Source organism: Micromys minutus (assembly GCF_963924665.1).
Source record: "Micromys minutus genome assembly, chromosome: 4".
NCBI classification, from domain to species: Eukaryota; Metazoa; Chordata; class Mammalia; order Rodentia; family Muridae; genus Micromys; species Micromys minutus.
This window is the reverse complement of record NC_137973.1, coordinates 30,468,045-30,486,410: the sequence shown is the minus strand read 5'-3', so window position 1 is coordinate 30,486,410 and position 18,366 is coordinate 30,468,045. Positions and strand designations below refer to the sequence as shown.

The window sequence follows — 18,366 nt, the reverse complement described above, 5'->3', positions numbered from 1 at the left end:
CTCCTGTTCTATTTTTCCTTCTTGTCTTTATGTGTCCTTCCTCCTGACAATGCTGAGATCTCCAGATTGCCTGCCCTGCTTTTCCTTACTGACTCTAGTAAACTACCCCTTTTAAACACATTTTTAAAGAGGTTTTTTTTTTGTTTTGTTTTTAGATATTTTACTTATTTATTTTATATATAAGTACACGTAGCTGTCTTCAGACACACTGGAAGAGGGCGTCAGATTCCATTACAGATGGTTGTGAGCCACCATGTGGTTGCTGGGATTTGAACTCAGGACCTCTGGAAGAGCAGTCAGTGTTCTTAATCGCTGAGTCATCTCTCCAGCCCCTTTAAACACATTTTTTAAAAGATTTTTATTGTGTGGGAGGGAGTGAGGGTGGTATTGTGCACATGTGAGTGCAGCTGCCTGCTGATGCCAAAAGAGGGCACTGTACAGTCAGTTGTGAGCTACCTGATATGGGCTCTTGAAACCAAGTTCATGTCCTCTATAAGAGTAATACATGCTCTTTGCCACTGAGCCATCTCTCTAGCCTCTTGTGTCTTTTATCCATGAGATCAAGAACTTGCTAAAGGGACCCAGCCTGTGTCAAAGCATGGAGCTTACAGTATGACTTAGCTAGTAGAATACTTGCCTAGCATGCTAGAGGCCCTTGGGTATATTGATGCACCCCTACAACTCCAGCACTCAGAGGCTGGGAGGTTAAAGTCATTCTCAGTTACATGAGAATCTGCCTCAAAAGAAGAAAGAAAGGAAGGAAGGAAGGAAGGAAGGAAGGAAGGAAGGAAGGAAGAAAAAAGAAAGAGAGAGAAAAAGAAAGATCATATACACATTAATCAAAGGAAAGTGGGATTGCAACAGGCTTAGAGGCTGTGCTGGATGGCTTCATGTCAGCTGGACAAAGCAGGAGTCAATGAGAAGAGGACATTAACTGAGAAAATGCCCACTAGATTGGTACACAGGTAAGCCTGTGGTACATTTTCTTAATTAGTGATTGATACGGGAAGGCCCAGCTCACTGTAAGCAATGCCATCCCTGGGCTGATGATCCTGAATGCTGTAAGAAAGCAGGTTGAACAAGCCATGGGAGACCAAGCCAGTAAGCTGCACTCCTTAGTGTCTTCTGCTTGAGTTCCTGCCCCCAAATCCTGCCCTGCCTGAGCTACTGTCTGGACTTGCTTAAGTGGTGGACTGTGATGTGGATATGGAAATATAAGCTGAAACAAATCCTTCCTCCCCAAGTTATTTTGGTTCCATATAGTGTTTTTATCAAAGCACCAGAAGTCCTAAATAAGACAGAAGTTACTGTTGCAAAAACTAATGTGAGCCCTTGCTTTTCTAAAATTAAGATGAAAGGCTGGCATCTCTACCTTCATTCTGTTTGTCTATCTCCTTTACTACTGTTGAAGACACAGAGCTAGGTCACTGTCTTTAATCTGTCCTCTTGAGTCACCTTGGATTCCAGCAAAAACAAGATAAAGAACTGAAACTATGCCTAAGCTGAGATAGCACAGGCTACATTCACTCCCCCAAATGAGAACAATTACCTGTGATGAAGAGGCTACACCCAGAATGCACTATCTTGTAGGAGCCACAATGGTCCTGCCTAGCAACAATTTACTTCACCAACCTAGCAGGACCTGAGGCAATGGGACACTGTGTCCAGGACTGGCTAAACCTCTTGCCTGCTGCCCTTCTATTTAAACCTAAAAATGAAGTCAATATAGTTAAGATAACTTAAGGGTCACTAGACCCTTCTATCTGTTCCTATTGTCACTGTGACCACAATGAGTAAATCTTTGTTAACATCATTATTACTTGTCAATTAGTTGGGTTAGGTGACTAAGCCTAGCCAGGGGACAGAGACACCAAGCTTTTTTTCCTAAAATTGTGGTTACATAAATTGTTATATATAAAAATAAATCAGACAAAACAGCAAATAAAACTTACCTACACATACAATTTAAGACATTACATAGTGAGAATAACACAGCAATGCACATATACTAAACAAGACTGGGCAAAACGTGTGTAAAATCTGACACAACTAAAACAATAAAATTTTATCTTAAGATTCAAATAGCTCTTTCTTAACAACTGAAAGAACAGTCAGAAAATCTGTTTTTAAAAATAGAAAGCATCATTATTAGAACAGTTTAATACCTGAAGAAACATCCCACCCCTCCAAAAAAATACACATTCTTTTCAAGTGTCCCTGAAACATGCTAAGACACAGACAAAACAAGGATCCATAAAACAAGCTTTAAAAAGTCTAGAGCTGGGGCTGGAGAGATGGCTCAGTGGTTAAGAGCACTGACTGCTCTTCCAGAGGTCCTGAGTTCAAATCCCAGCAACCACATGGTGGCTCACAACCATCTGTAATGGGACCTGATGCCCTCTTCTGGTGGGTTTGAAGACAGCTACAGAAACTCATAAAAGAATAAGCAAATTTTTAAAAAATTATTTTTAAAATAAGTCTAGAGACCCCAGCATTACGGAGACAGAGTTCAACTGCCCTGGTCTACAAAGCAAGTTCCAGGATGGTCAATACAACTACACCAACTAAAAGAAAAATAAATAAATAAATAAGAGAAAAAAGAAAAAGAAAGGGTAGGAAAATCTCTACAAATATGGGGGAAAAACCCCCGACAACAATACAGTTAATGGATGAGTCAAAGTCTCAAAAGAAAACTGTTACAAGTTAACTAACTGCAAGTGAGACACAAGTACTGCTCTTGCAGAGTTGTTCAAGGAGCCATGTTGGGCGGCTCACAAACACAGGGAATCCTTGCTCTAGAGGATCCTACATCCTTGTCTGGACTCTAAGGGCACTGCACTCTACGCACATACATAGCTATGCACAAGTATATAAAAGAAAAATATACTACAGCGCTGACATGGTGGCTCAGAGAGTAAAAGTACCAGCCATGCAAATCTGATGAATGTTCGACCCTAAACCCACAGCAGGAGAGAACTGGCTCAACAAGCTGTCCCCTGCACATGCTAGTATATAACATACACAGAGACAGACAGACAGAAGGTAATAATAATAAATTTAAATACAATATAGCAAAATTTACAGGAAACAAAACTACTTGGTAAGCAGTTTACAACACTATGCTGTATCACAGAAAACAAAAGCAGCAAAGCAAAGGGCTAGAAAGATGGCTTACCTGCAGAGTGCTTCCTGCCCTTCCAAAAGCCCAAAATTCTGTCCCTAGCACCATGGCAGATAACTCACAGTCACCTGAAACTCTAGTTCCAGAGTGGTCCAAGGGCACTTCTATATACTCACACAGACACACAGACACACAGACACACACACACACACACACACACACACACACACACACACACTAGGATTCAGAACTTTGTGAGCTCTCTTTAGCGTGGCCATACGGATAACAGTTTTGTAAATTTCCCATGGATCTGTGGCCTTGGAAACCTCAACATGGCCATGTGCATGTCAACAATGCAGTTACCCAGGACTTCCTCTGTTCCCAGCACCTGGAATTCGGTCTGTAACCCCAGCATCAAGGACCCACAAGGGCACCTATACTCACATATACAAATATAAGATTAAAAATAAAGTAAGTCTTTAAAATACAAAATTACTAGATTCAGTGGTGAATACCATTAATATCAGCACATGGGAGGCAGAAGCAGGTTAATTTGAGTTCTAGACCAGCCCTGGTCTGCATAACAAGACCCAAGCTAGCTAGAGCTACATATTAAGACCCTGTCTCTAAAAGACACGCCGAAGTTGATGGAATTGTTTGTCTGCCCACACATATGTGTGTACAAATTTGAACTTAAGGTTTACTGATATCAACCCACATGGAAAAATACGGAAAATACTGACACCCCCTTAATGGAAAATGCTAAAACTAAATATATATAGAAAAAAAGCAGTGAACTGAGGGAATCTTCTGACTAGAATTTACTTGCTGAGTCAGTAGTACAGGCCTGTAATTCCAGCACTGAGCACACAGGTAGGAGAATCACAGCAAAGTCACAAGAAATTTTAGGCCAGCTAAGCTACACTGGGTCTCAAAGGAAAAAATAAAATATCAGGTGTAGGCCACCACTGTATCCAGCTTAGAAACTCTCTGGTAGTTGGAGGGAGGTGGGGTTTGCAAAGTACTGGGGATTAGATTTAGGATTTTGTGCCTGACATGCAAGGTTCTTCTAACTAAGCTGCATCCTGGCCCATTTTTATTATTGTTTTTTAAACAGGACCCCACCCTAGCTCTGCCTGACCTGGAACCCATGTAGCTCAGCTAGGTATGGATGCTAGGCATTGACGAAGCTCCAATCTTGAGCCCAATAACCCTGGAGTGATGGCACTGAACTAAAATCCCACCACTACAGTAGGGTCTGGAAGTTCAAGCCCTTCATTAGGATAATAAGATTAAGGCCAGCCTGGTATTTGAGAGCCTATCTCAAGAAAAACTTACTTTGGTCATCCTTCTTACAGTAAGAAGGAAAAGGAAAAACATAAAAAGTTAAAACATAATTTTGTTTTTGGAGTCAGGTTTTCTCTGTGTAACAGCCCTGGCTGTCCTGAACTCACTTTGTAGATCAGGCTGGCCTCAAACTCAGAGAGATCCACCTGCCTCTGCCTCCCAAGTACTGGGATCAAAGGTGTGTGTTGTCATGCCTGGAAGGAAAATGCAGTTTTTAAAACTGTCATTTTGAGAGAAAGTAAATAGAATAGACTTTATAGTACCGAAAATAAGAATTACAGCAATATCTTAGGGGTTAAGAGAACTGACTGCTCTGCAGAAACCCAGGTTCAATTCCCAGCACCCACACAGTGGCTCACAGGCATCTGTAACTCCAGGTCTAGGGGACTTAAAGCCCTCTTTTTTTAATCTCTCCAGGCTTCTAAACCCATGTGGTATACAGACATATACTCAGGCACACATATACACATAAAGCAAATAATTATTTTAAAAATAATATAATGAGCAACCAACAAATAGTGAAGTATAGCCTGGACACAGAAAAAAATAATAAATTTGTTCATTTCTTTCTCTAGGTTTGTTTCCTTACTGTAAAATGAAAGAGTTATCATTCTTTGTTTTGTTTCTGTTTTGAGACAGGGCGTCTCTCAATGTATAGCTTTGTCTGGCCTTAGAATTCACAGATCTTTGCTAGCACTGAAGCCCTCTCAGAAACAGTGCTGTTTTCTTGTTGATGTTGCTGTTTTGGTTTTTTAAGATTTATTCCATGTATGTGACTACACTGTCGATGTCGTCAGACACACCAGAAGAGGGGATGAGATCTCATTACAGATGGCTGTGAGCCACCATGAGGTTGCTGGGATTTGAACTCAGGACTTCTAGAAGAACAGTCATCCCTCCAGCCCAAAACAGTACTGTTTTATTTACACTCCCTGATATCTACCTACTTAAGTCATCCTGGAAAACAGGACAACATTCCTAAAAAATAGATTTAGCAAAGCATGGTAGGTCATGCCTAAAAACCTTGTACTGGGGAAGCTGAGGCAGTCTCATCGAGCCCAGAAGTTGGCCTTGAATTCACTATCCAGCTGAGGCTCTTATGTCCATCTCTAACACACTCAGGGGAGAACCACATACCCAGAGCCTGTCAAAACAGCAAATCAAGCAATTCAACCAGGTTATATATACAAGCAGGGCCTACCACCCGAGGGTGGGGAAATAGGCTCAGCCTTCACTGAGTTCAAGCCCTATATTTTCAAAGAGATGTTAAAGACATTCTTTTATTATTACAACATCTGGATGAAATCAGTTATAAACTGATAAAACACTAAAGAAATAATGGAAATGTTTTTCAAGATTCTTTATAATATTTTAACATCAGAAAACATTTCTGTGCTTGTCATGGCAGAGCCCTCTCCAGCCCCATTTTTTTGTTTACTGATGCATGGCCACCATGCTCAACATAAGCCTTTACTTCTTAATTTCTAGGAAAATAGAGAAGATTTTTAAAAATTGGTACCACAAGTCTATTGCATAAAAATACAACTGAAGTTTCCTTCCAAAAATGTTATCCACCGAGTATGTAGCTCAGTTGGTAGAATGCCTGCCAAGTATGCACCAAGCCCTGAGGTCCATCCATAGCACGGTGCAAGACAGGCATGGTTGTGACTATAGATCATTGCAGTTGGGTCACAAATTCAGGATCAGAGCTGGAGAGTTGCACAAGTATAGAGGTGGACATCCAGTGCCTTCTGGCCTGTGTATAAGTGTACACTGAACATGGTACATTTTCCACAGTATATCCCTCCAGTCACGAATCTAATTTTCCAAAACTCAACAGTTCAAAACATAGCCTGTTTGACACAAAAGGGCAAGGGGGGAAAACAACAACAAAAAGGCAACATTTTATGACTTAATTACCATGTGTGTACTGAACATGGGATGAATTAATTAGAAGAGATGGAAGCCCTGGGAAAAGGAAGGGAAGACTCGATAAAGAGAGCCGTGGATCAGCCTCAGTGGGGTGTAGTTCCATGCCCATACCTATAATCCAAGTACCTCAAAGGCTGAGGCAAGGGTGGTTACATAGAGATGTCAGCCACAGCAGAACCCACTGGGTTCTGTGCTGTCACCAACAGCAGACAAGAACTTAAGAAGACTCTTAAATTCTCAGGTTAATTCTCAAAGGTTTGTTAAGAACCTACTCCTCACCTTTTAAATTTGTTTGGTTTGGTTTGGCTGTTAGCTTTGAAACAAGGTCTCACTATGTAGCAAGGAACTGACTTTGATGGCAGGATAGCCATGAACTAAGATATCCCCTGCCTCTGCAAGGATTCAAGGAGTCCCGGCCTGGTCTCCTGTTTGGTAAGTAGCTATGATGACTCTGCTCCAGGAGCCAGGCAGGTAATGCCAGGGGTTGAGGACATACCTTTGTACTACAAAGGCAGTTTTAGTGAGATTTCTAGAAAACTACAGTTCTACAGATGGGAAAGATAAAAAGATTTAAGCAAAGTCAGCCAAACTGTGAAGGGGTTCCTTTCTTTTTTTTCCCTTCCCATGTGTCCATGTGTCTTTCTATCCTGCATCAGGGAGAGGCCATCTCCAAAAACCAAACAAAATGCAACCTCAAAATTGAAGAAGGAAGCAAACAATAAATAAAATCAATTATTTCTACCCGTGATGACTCACACCTTTAATCCAGCACTCGGGGCAGAGGCAGGCAGATCTTGAGTTTGAGGCCAGCCTTGTCTACAGAGTGAGTTCTAGGAGAGCCAGGAATACACAGAGAAACCCTGCCTTCAAAAACCAAAGTCAAAGCAATCAGGCTGGAGAGATGGCTCAGTGGTTAAGAGCACTGACTGTTCTTCCAGAAGTCCTGCGTTCAATTCCCAGCAACCACATGGTGGCTCACAACCATCTGTAATGGAATCTGATGTCCTCTCCTGATGTGTCTGAGGACAGCAACCGTGTACTCACATAAATAAAATAAATAAATCTTTTTTTTAAAGTTTTGATAGTTTATATAAAATGGCACATGTCTGTAATCCCAGCACTTGAAGATAGAAGAAGACCATTGCAAGTTCAAGGCCAGCCTGATATTCGCAGAACACTGCGGGCCAGCCTCTCGAAAATCCTCACTCAGAAAAAAAGGATAGAAGAAAAATAATGACTATTTCCTGCTTAGAGACTTAAGCTAATATTGAATATCTGGTCAAGAGACTCATTCTGGTAACTTGTTTAAAATCAGAACAAATAAGACAGCTCCACACACGAGGCTAGAAAAACTTCTGGCTTATTAACATTTGCTTATCCATGGCACTTAACAAGAGAAACACTTTGCAATCTGAAGAGTTATATAAGGATTTTGCAACATGTGATCAGTTTGAGATCTTGTTTACTCTAATCAGACATGGACTATCTTACTACAAGGTCTGATTTCCACTAAGATTTTTTCAGTTGTGTACTTTTATTATACAATTCATCAAATATCCTAATTGTTTCCTGACAATTTGCTTCATCTTCATGTAAAAAATAACTTAAGAATAAAAAAACTGATATTCTGGAACTGAAAGGAAGGTTCAGTGGTTAAGAGTGTGTTACTCTTGTAGGACCTACTGTCAGTTCCTAGCATCCACATCACAACACTTACAACTGCTGGAAACTCTAGCTCCAGGGGTCCAACACCCTATCCTGGACTCCTCCCATACCTGCACTCAACATTCTCATATACATCATTTTTAAAGCTTAAAACTATTTTTTAATAAAACTGATATTGGCATATGATCTCTGTGAATCTGAAGACAACCTTTCCTACATAGTGAGTTCTAAGGCTATGTAGATGCTCTCTAAAAAAGCTGTTTCCAGAAATAATGGGAAAACAGTATATTTCACAGTGATTCAGCTTGTGTGTGTGTGTGTGTGTGTGTGTGTACACCGTTATTATAATACAATACAATATCACCTAAGGCACTGATGAGATAAAATTTAAAATTTCAATATGAAAACAGCAGAGACCAACACTACACACACAACCTTCCCTCCAAACCCTTGTTCTGGGAATGGCAAGATAAATTACCAACTAAAATGACATACTTCCTAAGATGTAACTGTAATACAGTAGAAAGAGGACTGGACAGTCAGGTGTGATAGGTCACACCTATTATTTCCAGTAGTTGGGAAGCTGAGACCAGAGACTGCAGCGGTTCAAGGCCAACCTGGGGCTAGAGTGAGACCTTGACTCAAAATAAGATGAAAGAGAAACAGACAAGCAAGAGGACGTCCACAGACGAATGGCACGGAGCATTTTTCTAAAAGAACAAGAATTGCTCCACCTCAACCTAACAAGATTTAAACCTGAGTTCTGGACTAAAGACCTGTCCTGAACTATAATCATTACCCAAACCTCTGCCTCCAGCAGCAAGACACTAATAACTAAGCAAAAACATGTAAACCCTAAGTTTCAAAGTATAGCCCGAGGGGGAATGTTGGGGGTGGGAGTTACAAGCCACAAAAATCTGAGCACATTCTCAAAGAACTAAGTTTTCCACTTAAATGTAAACCTTTCCAACTGTAGAATCAAGACCTTGCAAAACATCAACGTGGCCCCGTCTACAGCCCGGATTACTCTCGCAGCTAAACCAAGTCTGTTCGCCCGGTTCCTTACTAGGCATCGGGGACACCAGCTGGCAGAGGGTTAAAAGACCACACCACTCCCTAACACCTCAAGCAGAGTGGAGGCGGCCGGCCAAGCACTGCCACTACTCCAAAACCTGGGGTACAGAGCTCCCGAACACCCGTCACTCTTTCTCCAGCTCCTCCGGGCAAGGCGCCTCCTCGACACCCCTCCCCCAACACCCGAATGCCACGGCCCTACAGCTCTTCTCCGGCTCTCCGCACTTGTCAGTCCTTTCTGTCTCACCTGGGTTAGCTGTAGTTGCCGCCATGGTCGAGATGGCACCGTCGCTGCGCCACCCTCAGTGGGAGGGGCAGCCGCCACCGAGCTGGGGGAGGGGAAGGAAGAGCCACTCTACAGAATCGGCACCTTACCACCGCCACCGCTACCGCGGAATCCAAGATGGCGGATGCCCAGCCCCCCCCATCCTGGGGAGAAGACACGCCCCATACCATGGGCGCGGTCAGTCTCTAGACAGCCTCCTCGGGAAAACTGACCAATAGAAACAGTAAATCGCCATAGAGGCTGGACTAGTGACTAGGCCAGTGAGTCCAGTGACCCGGGGCGAGTGCTAGGAAGCCTGTGCTAGGAAGCCGACCAGCTGTTTCCCTAATCCGGCCTTCTTGGCGTCAGAGATTCATAACCAAATTGACGTCAGTGAAGTGCAATGAAAACCAAGCATCTTACTAAAAAGTTTCCTTTCCTAGTGTGCTCATCAGCATATGCTTCCTACAGACGATTAGTTATACAAATCCTTGTTATATGTTCTAACATGTGATCACTAATCCTTTCTAGATTGTTTTCTTTTATGAACTTTTGTCACTAGTAAAAGTCCGATAACTAATTTCTAAAAGTTGGCTCTGAACCTGGTAAGAAAACGCTGGGTGATTATGAGTTACCAAAGATATCAACATTCAAAACAGGAGACAATAAATAAAGAATTTTTATTAAAACAAGTATTCCAGCACTCAATGCAGAAACCGGCCTGTACTACAAAATGAAACTAGTCCCTTTCTCTGTGCACCAAAAGTGAGGTGTCCTATGTCACAAGTTCTTTACAAATGACAAAGTGATAACCACATAGAATTAATGTCTAATTATAAGAACTGAGCAATTCAGGTCAGACAATGTAGACTCAAAACACTGTGAGATAAATTCTATAATTTTACACATCAAGGAATACAAACAGAGCTGGGCGTAGTGGTGCATGTCATTAATCTCAGTACTCAGGAAACAGAAGCTGGCCAATTTCTCTGAGTTCGAAGCCAGCCTGGTCTACATGAGTTCAAGGCCTATATAGAAAGACACTATCTTAAAAACAAAACAAAAACCAAAGACATTAAACAAAAGACACCTTGCAAATTAATCCAGTAATAATAAGCAAAGTAAATGAAACTAACAGTCAAACCCTATTACATTCATTCCCATGTATATATGGGTGGGGGGGGGGGGTAATAGTGTCCTTTGGCACAAGGTCTCATGTAGCCTATACTGACTTCAAATTCACTATGGAGATGAATGGCCTTGAATTCCTGATTCTACTGCCTCTCCTTCCAATGTTAGAACTATAAGCATATGGCACTACCTTTTAGCTTGTTGTCCTAGTCTAATTCACCAAATATTTAAAAATTAACTATGAAGATGACTCCACTAGTAAGTTATACACAGCTACACCTAACATCCCAAGATCCTATGCCCTGAATGTACACACAAGGACAGGACTCCTTCAAATTATCTTCAACTTTGCTCACTCCAGAACATGTGCACTCACACATACACAAACATTTAGAAGGAAGTAGAACTGACAGGATGGCTCAAGAGCTAAAGGCACTTCAAATGCTGATCCTCCAAAGCCACATGAAGGAGAGAACTAACTCCACAAGCTATCCTCAGGTCTCCACATACATCTCACACCACACACACACACACACACACACACACACACACACACACACACTCAAATCATTCACTGAAAAGAGGTACAGTGAGAAGCTAGATGTCATGTTGGCTTCTTGTCTGGTTGTTGGTTGGTTGCTTTAGGTTGTTTGGTTGAATGGTTGGTTGGTTTGTGTAGACGTTTTCTTGGATTTTAAATAGCTTAATTTTTAATTATATGAATATGTGTTTGCATTTAAGTACATACACCTGAGTGCAGGAACACGATTAAGCAGACAAATCAGATCCCATCAACCTGGAGTTACAAACAGTTGAGAACCATAAGACAGGAGTGCTGGAAGCTTAAAACTCAGGTAATTTGGAGGAGCAGCAAGTGTTCTTAACCACTGAGCCATCTCTTTAGCTCATTTGTCTGTTGAAACAGAAACCTCCTGGAGAACCTCAGAACAAGAATTCTAGCCAATTGGGACCACAAGCAACTAACAATTGATACCATTATGAGATAGTATCTCACACTGTCTGTCACTGAGGCTACCCCTGCCTAACCATGTAGGCCAGGCTAGCCTCAAACTTGAAGTGATCCTTGTACCATAGATTTTTTAAATACATGTACATAATACATAATACATATAGGTATAAGTCAATGTGCCTATTATATACTAAAAATTTCTAACCACAACTTTTAGTTTGGTTTTTCAACACATGATTTCTCTGTGTTAACAGTCCTGGATGCTCTAGAACTTAATTTGTAGAACAGGCTGGCATCCAACTCACAAAGATTCATCGGCCTCTACCTCCCAAGTACTGGGATTAAAAGTGGGCAAAACCACTAAACGACAATTACTTATATTCAAGTGTGCTATTTAGATGGCATGTTTTGTTTTATTCTGATAAATTTCACACAAGCTACGATCATCTGAGAGGAGGAAATATGATTAAGACAATCCCTCCAACCTGGCATTGTGGTGCATACCTTTAACGCCAGCAATTGGGAGGACAAAGTAGGTAGATCTCTATCAATTTCAGGCCAGCTTGGTCTATATATCAAGTTTCAGGCCACTCATCATGAGACCCTGTCACTAACAAACAAAATACTCCATTACACTGGCCAGTAGACATGTCTGTATGATATTTTCTTCGTTCATGATTAACATGGAATGGTCCAACACATGGGTCCAGGGGACACACTAAGCAGGTAGTCCAACATTGTATATAAAAAGCAGGCTGAGCAAGCCATTAACAGAATATCAGAAAGCTGCATTCCTCCATGCTCTCTGTTTCACTTCCTAACTGAATTCCTACCACAGCAGTGGACAGTTTAATGCCAACATATGAGAGGCCAAGGCAGGTGGATCTGAGAATTCCAAGCCAGCCTGATCTACATGGCATGTTTCAGACTACTGAGTTATGAGACCCTGTCACAAAAAAAACTATAAGATAAAATAACTTATCTCAAAACAACCGCCCCGAATGACTGCTGGTGGCACACCTTTAATGCGCTCACTCTGGAGGGAGAGGCAGGCTATGTCTTTCACACTAAGGCCAGATTGGTCTACAGAGCAAATTCCAGGACTGCCAGAGCTACAGAAAAACCCTATCTCAAAAAACAACAAAAAAACCCAACCTGAAAAAAAATCCCAAATATAGATTTTGTTCCATTATATATCTATGCTACCATTTAATATCCACTTACTTTCTTCCCACGGCATTCCCGAACCATTAATAACTCTTTATTACTAATTTCCTTGAATATTTTAGTCCTTAAAGGGCCAGGTGTTGTGGCACATCAATTCTGGCACTAAGGATGCACAGTAGGAGGTTCGTAAATTTGAGACAAATCCAGGATACAGAAAGACTGCAATGGAAGCATAAGCTATGCATAGAGATGTTGTCCTTAAAAAAAAAAAAAAAAAAAAAAAAAAAAAAAGATATGGGGTTGGAGAGATGGTGCAGTGGTTAAGAGCACTGACTGCTCTCCCAAAGGTCCTGAGATCAATTCCCGACAATCATCTGGTGGATCACAACCATCCTCAATATGATTAGATGTTCTTTTCTGATGGAGCTAAGGAGACAGACAGTGTACTCATATACATTAAATAAATAAATGAATGAATAAATAAATAATTTTTTTTTAAAGATATGACATGGGAAAAAAGCTAAGAGTGAGAATCTGACCACAGTATGAAGAGAAGGGCACCATGCTCCAGGCCCCTATTCCCCTACTATCTGCAATCCCTGTCCAGGTACCTGAGCTTGTTCTTGACGTTAGGGGTCTCAGCTACAATGCCAGCATAAAGCCAGACCTGATTTCCATCCTTGTATTTGGCCACCACTCGACTGCCCACAAACAGCTTGTCGGCGGGAGGGTGGTAATCATAGGCAATATGGTTCCCAGACAGCAGACTCTTTCCTTTGTTGTCAAATTTCACTTTGTATTTCTTTCCTAGCCCTGCAGAAGAGAAAAGACAAGCAAACACAATTTTAAAAAACAAAAAACCCTTACTTTCCATGTTAAGTCCTGGGTGTAACAGAGCAGACAACAGGAAAGGCTTTGGAAGACAATCAGCAATGGAGGCCCCACTGCCTTTCCTCAGTCCTTCCTCCAGCCTGAACATACACACCAACAGTCTGGATGGCAATAAGGGTGCCCTTGTGCCACGTCTTAGTCCTCTTCTTGCCAAGAATCCGCATGCTGACTATCAGGTCCCCATCTTTGCTCAGTTCTCCAGACCCCTGACCCAAGGTTCCTAGAAACAGAGTTGTTATAAAAAGTGATGTTAGAGGCTGGATGGAGAAAAGTAAGGTCAAGAGGGCAGTAAGGTAGGAGGGGGCTGGAGCTCAGCTGCTGGGCTGCTTGCCTAGCATGTGCAAAGCCCTGGATTTGAACCTCGGCCCTGCATACACCTGGCATAGTTCATGTCTGTGATCAAGTACTCAGGTAGGGAAGAAGGCGGGAAGATCAAAAGTTTAAGGTCATCCTCACAACACACAAAATTCAAGGCCAGCCTGGGATACAAAAGATACTATCTCAAAACAGAAGGTGGTAGAGAAACAGGAAACAGGTATTTTGTGACCATTAGCCACTTTGATAAACCTTGACAGAGGCAGAAACACAAGGCAAACAACTGGTTATGCTAACAGGAGAAATGAATACAGACCATCCCCACGTTTCTGACTCCTTTGGCATACCCTACCAGCCTATGCTACATGGTCAACTCCTTATTAACAGCAACAAAAACTACAGCTAACTGCCTGAGCCATCACTTCAATCAATCACTCTCAGATTGACTGTGGACATCAAACTAATGTTAAAGAGAGACTGACAAGTCAAACAGCATTTTGAGAGGCAAAGCTGACTGTCGGTAACACTTCAGAAAGAACTCACCTCTCATCTATGCAGGTACTCCTTAGCACTAACTGCTTTTCTCGTTGACAGCATCCATGAACTTCTGGACATCTTGAGCTGATTTTCTTAAGGCAGCCATAGCCTCACGAAGCTGTAGCAAACAAGAAGGACAGAAAAAAATCGGTATCATGGGTAAGACACAACTTGAGAAGATTATAGGGACTCAGTGAAACACCCCTTGCCTAACATACACCGGGACCCCTGATTTGGATCCCTAATGATGCAAAAAAAAAAGTATAATAAAATGAAACATGAAAAGAACACTGCTTGTGAAGAACCTGTTTCCAACAACCAAAGTAAGGACAATTGTATTTGAAATCCTAAGGAGAGCCGAGGCTGTCACCACCACTATGCTTTGACTCGAGCGCACTCGCCCACATACATACATATACACACACCCACACCCACACACACACACACACACACACACACACACATACACGGTCCTGCTGCAGGCATGAAAGGGAGCTCTGCCCTCAAGTTTATAGCGACACTTTCCTGGCTTGGATTGTTATAGAGGCCCGGAGTGCAATCCTGGATGGGCAAGTTTGCTGTCTGACTCTAGGTTCATTTTTCTCTTTTGTCTTATATTTTAGGTTAAGTGACTTTCTCTCGGTACCTTTTCAGAGACTGCTCTTCTTTTGGAAGAAATGGAATAGATCATTCACAGTACAGTTTTTAAAGGTTATAGCTACTCTTGGGTGTATGTAACTAACTTTTAATCTTGTTTTTTGTTTCTTTCTAAGTATGATGACCTCATATGTTGTTATGTGTCACCTTAAGTCAAATGTCATCATTTGGAGAAATGAAAGAGCCATGATATAATTTGCTTTGACTAAAAAAAGACCAGCTCACCATGCAAATACCTGCATAACACCTATCCAAACAATACATAATAGATGTTTTATTTATTTTGAAATTAAAAGAAGAATGAAAGAAAGAAATCCTAGGGAGAGATCTCAGTGGGTAGGAGAGCTTTCTGGGCAAGCAAAAAGATCTCAGTTCCAATCTCCAGCACCTGGTCTCCACAGCCTCATGTATTTGAACACAGCAAATGGAACTACTTGAAAGGATTACAAGTTTTAGGCAGTGTGGCCTTGTTGAAGAAGTGTGTCACTGGGGACTGTTTTGAGGTTTCATAAGCCCATGCCAGACCCTGTGATCAGGATGTAGAGATAGAACAGTGACCAGGACAGTCAGCCACTATGAGACTATGAGACCAATGCTGTGGAAGAAAATAGACATATCTCTAGAGGGTAGCAGAAATAGTAAGCTTCAGATTGAATTAGAGGTACTGTCTCAAGGGAATCAGGCAGAGAACTGTGTATAGGCAAGGTTTGCGCAAGCACAAAACAATAAAAAATTAACCTTTAAAGAACAAAACCAGCTTTTATATTGTAAAACCAAAGAAACAAGTAAGTATAAAGTTGGTGGGATCAGTTACTGGTAGCACATATGCTTTTGCCTCCTCAGTGCAGACACTAAAGACATGTGCCAACAGGGTTAGCTGAAATGTACTATATGCTAGTTAAAGGGAAAAAAAAAACAGTAACGTTCACAATCCTCACTTTCTGGGGAAATCTTAGTAAGGAAGTTCAGTACAGGAGGAAGACTAGGGAATTCAAGCCTTTAACCTACCTACTGCTGGCCACATATCTGCTACCCACAGGGGAAAAGCGTTCTGTTGCAACTCTGCACTATAAACTCAGAGGAAGTGTAAGGTCCCACATGACTGAACCTGGCAAAGTATAGAGTGCTTAGGACGATGACAACAGTCACTCCCAGGACGATGCAAATGGACATTTACTGCTGCTTCCATGAAGCCTTACCTGGATGCATCATCAAACAGCCGGTCAACATAAGCCACTTCAGACTCCTTCTGGAGGACCCACGTCTCCAGCTCTGCCAGCTGCTTCTTGCGCTGCTGGATACAGTCCATCTTTTCCAGTTCTTCATCAATGAACTGACGAAGTTCCTCCATAGAGATACCCAGCTCCTCCACCACTGCCTGCTGCAGCTCAGCAATCTCTGCAGAGTCAGCTGCAGCTGGCGCTGCAGCCAAACTCATGCACCCAGGGAGGGAGGACATGCTTTGGCCCTGTGCAGGAAGAAAAGCAGAAAGCAACTCTAACCTCAACTCACACCTTTTCTGTCTCATAACAAAAGGCCCTCCTATCCTGCAAACTCTGTTTTCTCTCTCCCCTCCTTCTCCAGAAGGTGATCCGGAGATTTCCCGGGGAGACTCGTCTTCTCACACACACTAAAGCCCTGAACTGAGAGCAGAGACACCTTGGAGAACACCAACAGACACCAGGGAACGACCTAAAACGATGTTTCAGAAAACTAAAGGATGCTTGTCCACAAAGGAAGGTACTGCTGTCAGCTAACTTGTTCCGTAACTAACTTTGTCTCTACCCAGTGCCTAGTCCCAAGTACCCCGTCCACAGGAGACAGTTGATCCGTAATGAACTAATTCCAACGGGGGTTGTTTATTGCTCCTTTCTGTTACGGCACTTTGCTTTCCCGTGAAACCTTGGCTTTTAAAACCTCCTAGGACCATGCAAGAGGGCAGCTGCATAGGGGAGGGGGTTCTCGGCTGCACCAGGCCCTGGAGTCTGCGACCAGCAGGAAAGGAAAAAACAAATAAATAAAAAGGAAAAAAGATGTAGAGGAAAGGTCGGGCTCTCGGGCTCTCCTACGTGAACAGAGCAAAGCTTGAAGCAATGGCGACCACCCAACAGCCACACTCCGAACAACGCGCACAAGGGTCTCGGCCGCCTGAGCCACGGAGGAACGCAGCAGCCTCCGGCCGCCTTCTCGCGCCTCACCCGCGCACGACCCCACGCCCACCCGCAGCCACCGCCTCGGGCCGGCCCGCCCCGCCTCGCTCCTCTCCCGCCAAGTTTCCACACGCGGCCCCAACCTCCCACAAGCAAACCCTCCCAGGTCCGCCTCAGCCTCAGCCTACCTCAGTCAGTCCTCCCCACGACTCCGGCTCCCGAGCGCAAGGGCCGCGTCTCACAACACCGACCCCAGCTTTTACTCCAGGGCTCCGCCTCGCCAGAACCCACGGAAACTGAAGGAGAGACAGCGGGGGAGGGAAACAGCGTGAGCAAAAGGAAAGGCCGGAAGCAATGTGTAGCGTCCTGCAAACCTGTGCGACCTTAGGCCGGAGGCCTCAAATTTCATAGCATGGAGCTGAGGGTCAGGAATTGTGGGAAATTGAGAGTACGCATGCGTGAAGCAGGACCGTTCTCAATAAGGGACTGGTTGGGCAAAGCAGGCTTTGTCTGGAACATTTTATAGAGACTCCCTACCCAGTACTGGTGACAATGGTCCATTTATTGATTTACTGCTGGTGAGAATTAAGGGGTTTATTTTTCAGACCGGGTGTGCATGTGTGTGTGTCTGTCTGTCTGTCTGTATGTGTATATACATATATGTATGTATATGTGTGTGTGATACATATTATATATGGACTTACATTTTATACACACACATATTATTGGGATTCTGTAAACCCCACCCCACAGTTACCTGGCAACAGCCAGGTCTGCTTTGCCCCAGCTACCTGGCATTATAAAAAGGTCTGCTTGCCCACTTCTCTCTCTCTTGCTCTCTTCTCTTGCCCTTACCCACTTAGCTCCTCCTCTCTCCATTCCCTTCCCCCTCTCTCTCCACATGCTCATGGCCAGCCTCTACTTCTCTACTCCTCTCTTCTCTCTCTCTGCCCCTACTACCCTCTTAACTCCCCTCTCCAAGCCCTGAATAAACTCTATTCTGTACTATACTATCATGTGGCTGGTCCCTCAGGGGGAAGAGATTCTCCACACAGGTTTCCCAGAGACATCCCCCTTTCCCCTATGCCTTGCCACACCTCCATAGAACATACCCCCCCACTCCTTTAATCTTTTTCCTAACACA

General features: G+C 42.9%; 2 protein-coding genes across 5 annotated transcripts in view; both read right to left on the bottom strand.

The window, feature by feature from the left end:
• The window catches only part of ARNT (aryl hydrocarbon receptor nuclear translocator), a 58,723-nt gene extending 49,197 nt beyond the window's left edge, over positions 1-9,526 (bottom strand). For all 4 annotated transcript variants that reach the window (XM_080915561.1, XM_080915562.1, XM_080915563.1 and 1 more), the window contains exon 1: positions 9,387-9,526. In XM_080915561.1, coding sequence (XP_080771687.1) covers positions 9,387-9,411 — 25 coding nt within the window. In that variant the 5' untranslated portion in view covers positions 9,412-9,526. The remainder of the gene's footprint in view (positions 1-9,386) is intronic.
• A 3,580-nt stretch (positions 9,527-13,106) lies between these two features.
• On the bottom strand, positions 13,107-17,537 carry LOC308419485 (histone-lysine N-methyltransferase SETDB1-like). The gene is made up of 5 exons (XM_080915220.1): positions 17,411-17,537; positions 16,272-16,540; positions 14,422-14,533; positions 13,658-13,783; positions 13,107-13,485 (listed from the first exon to the last, which is right to left on the bottom strand). Exons 2-3 carry the CDS (start codon positions 16,529-16,531, stop codon positions 14,509-14,511), a joined length of 285 nt encoding a protein of 94 aa, XP_080771346.1. The 5' UTR covers positions 16,532-16,540; positions 17,411-17,537; the 3' UTR covers positions 13,107-13,485; positions 13,658-13,783; positions 14,422-14,508.
• Positions 17,538-18,366: the final 829 nt, after the last annotated feature.

Bases quoted from the DNA above. Each gene is read 5' to 3' on its own strand.
- LOC308419485 (XM_080915220.1), bottom strand. From the start codon at position 16,531: ATGTCCTCCCTCCCTGGGTGCATGAGTTTGGCTGCAGCGCCAGCTGCA. The intron at 14,534-16,271 runs GTAAGGCTTCAT...TGTTTGCTACAG, and splicing joins CTGTTTGATGATGCATCCAG to CTTCGTGAGGCTATGGCTGC.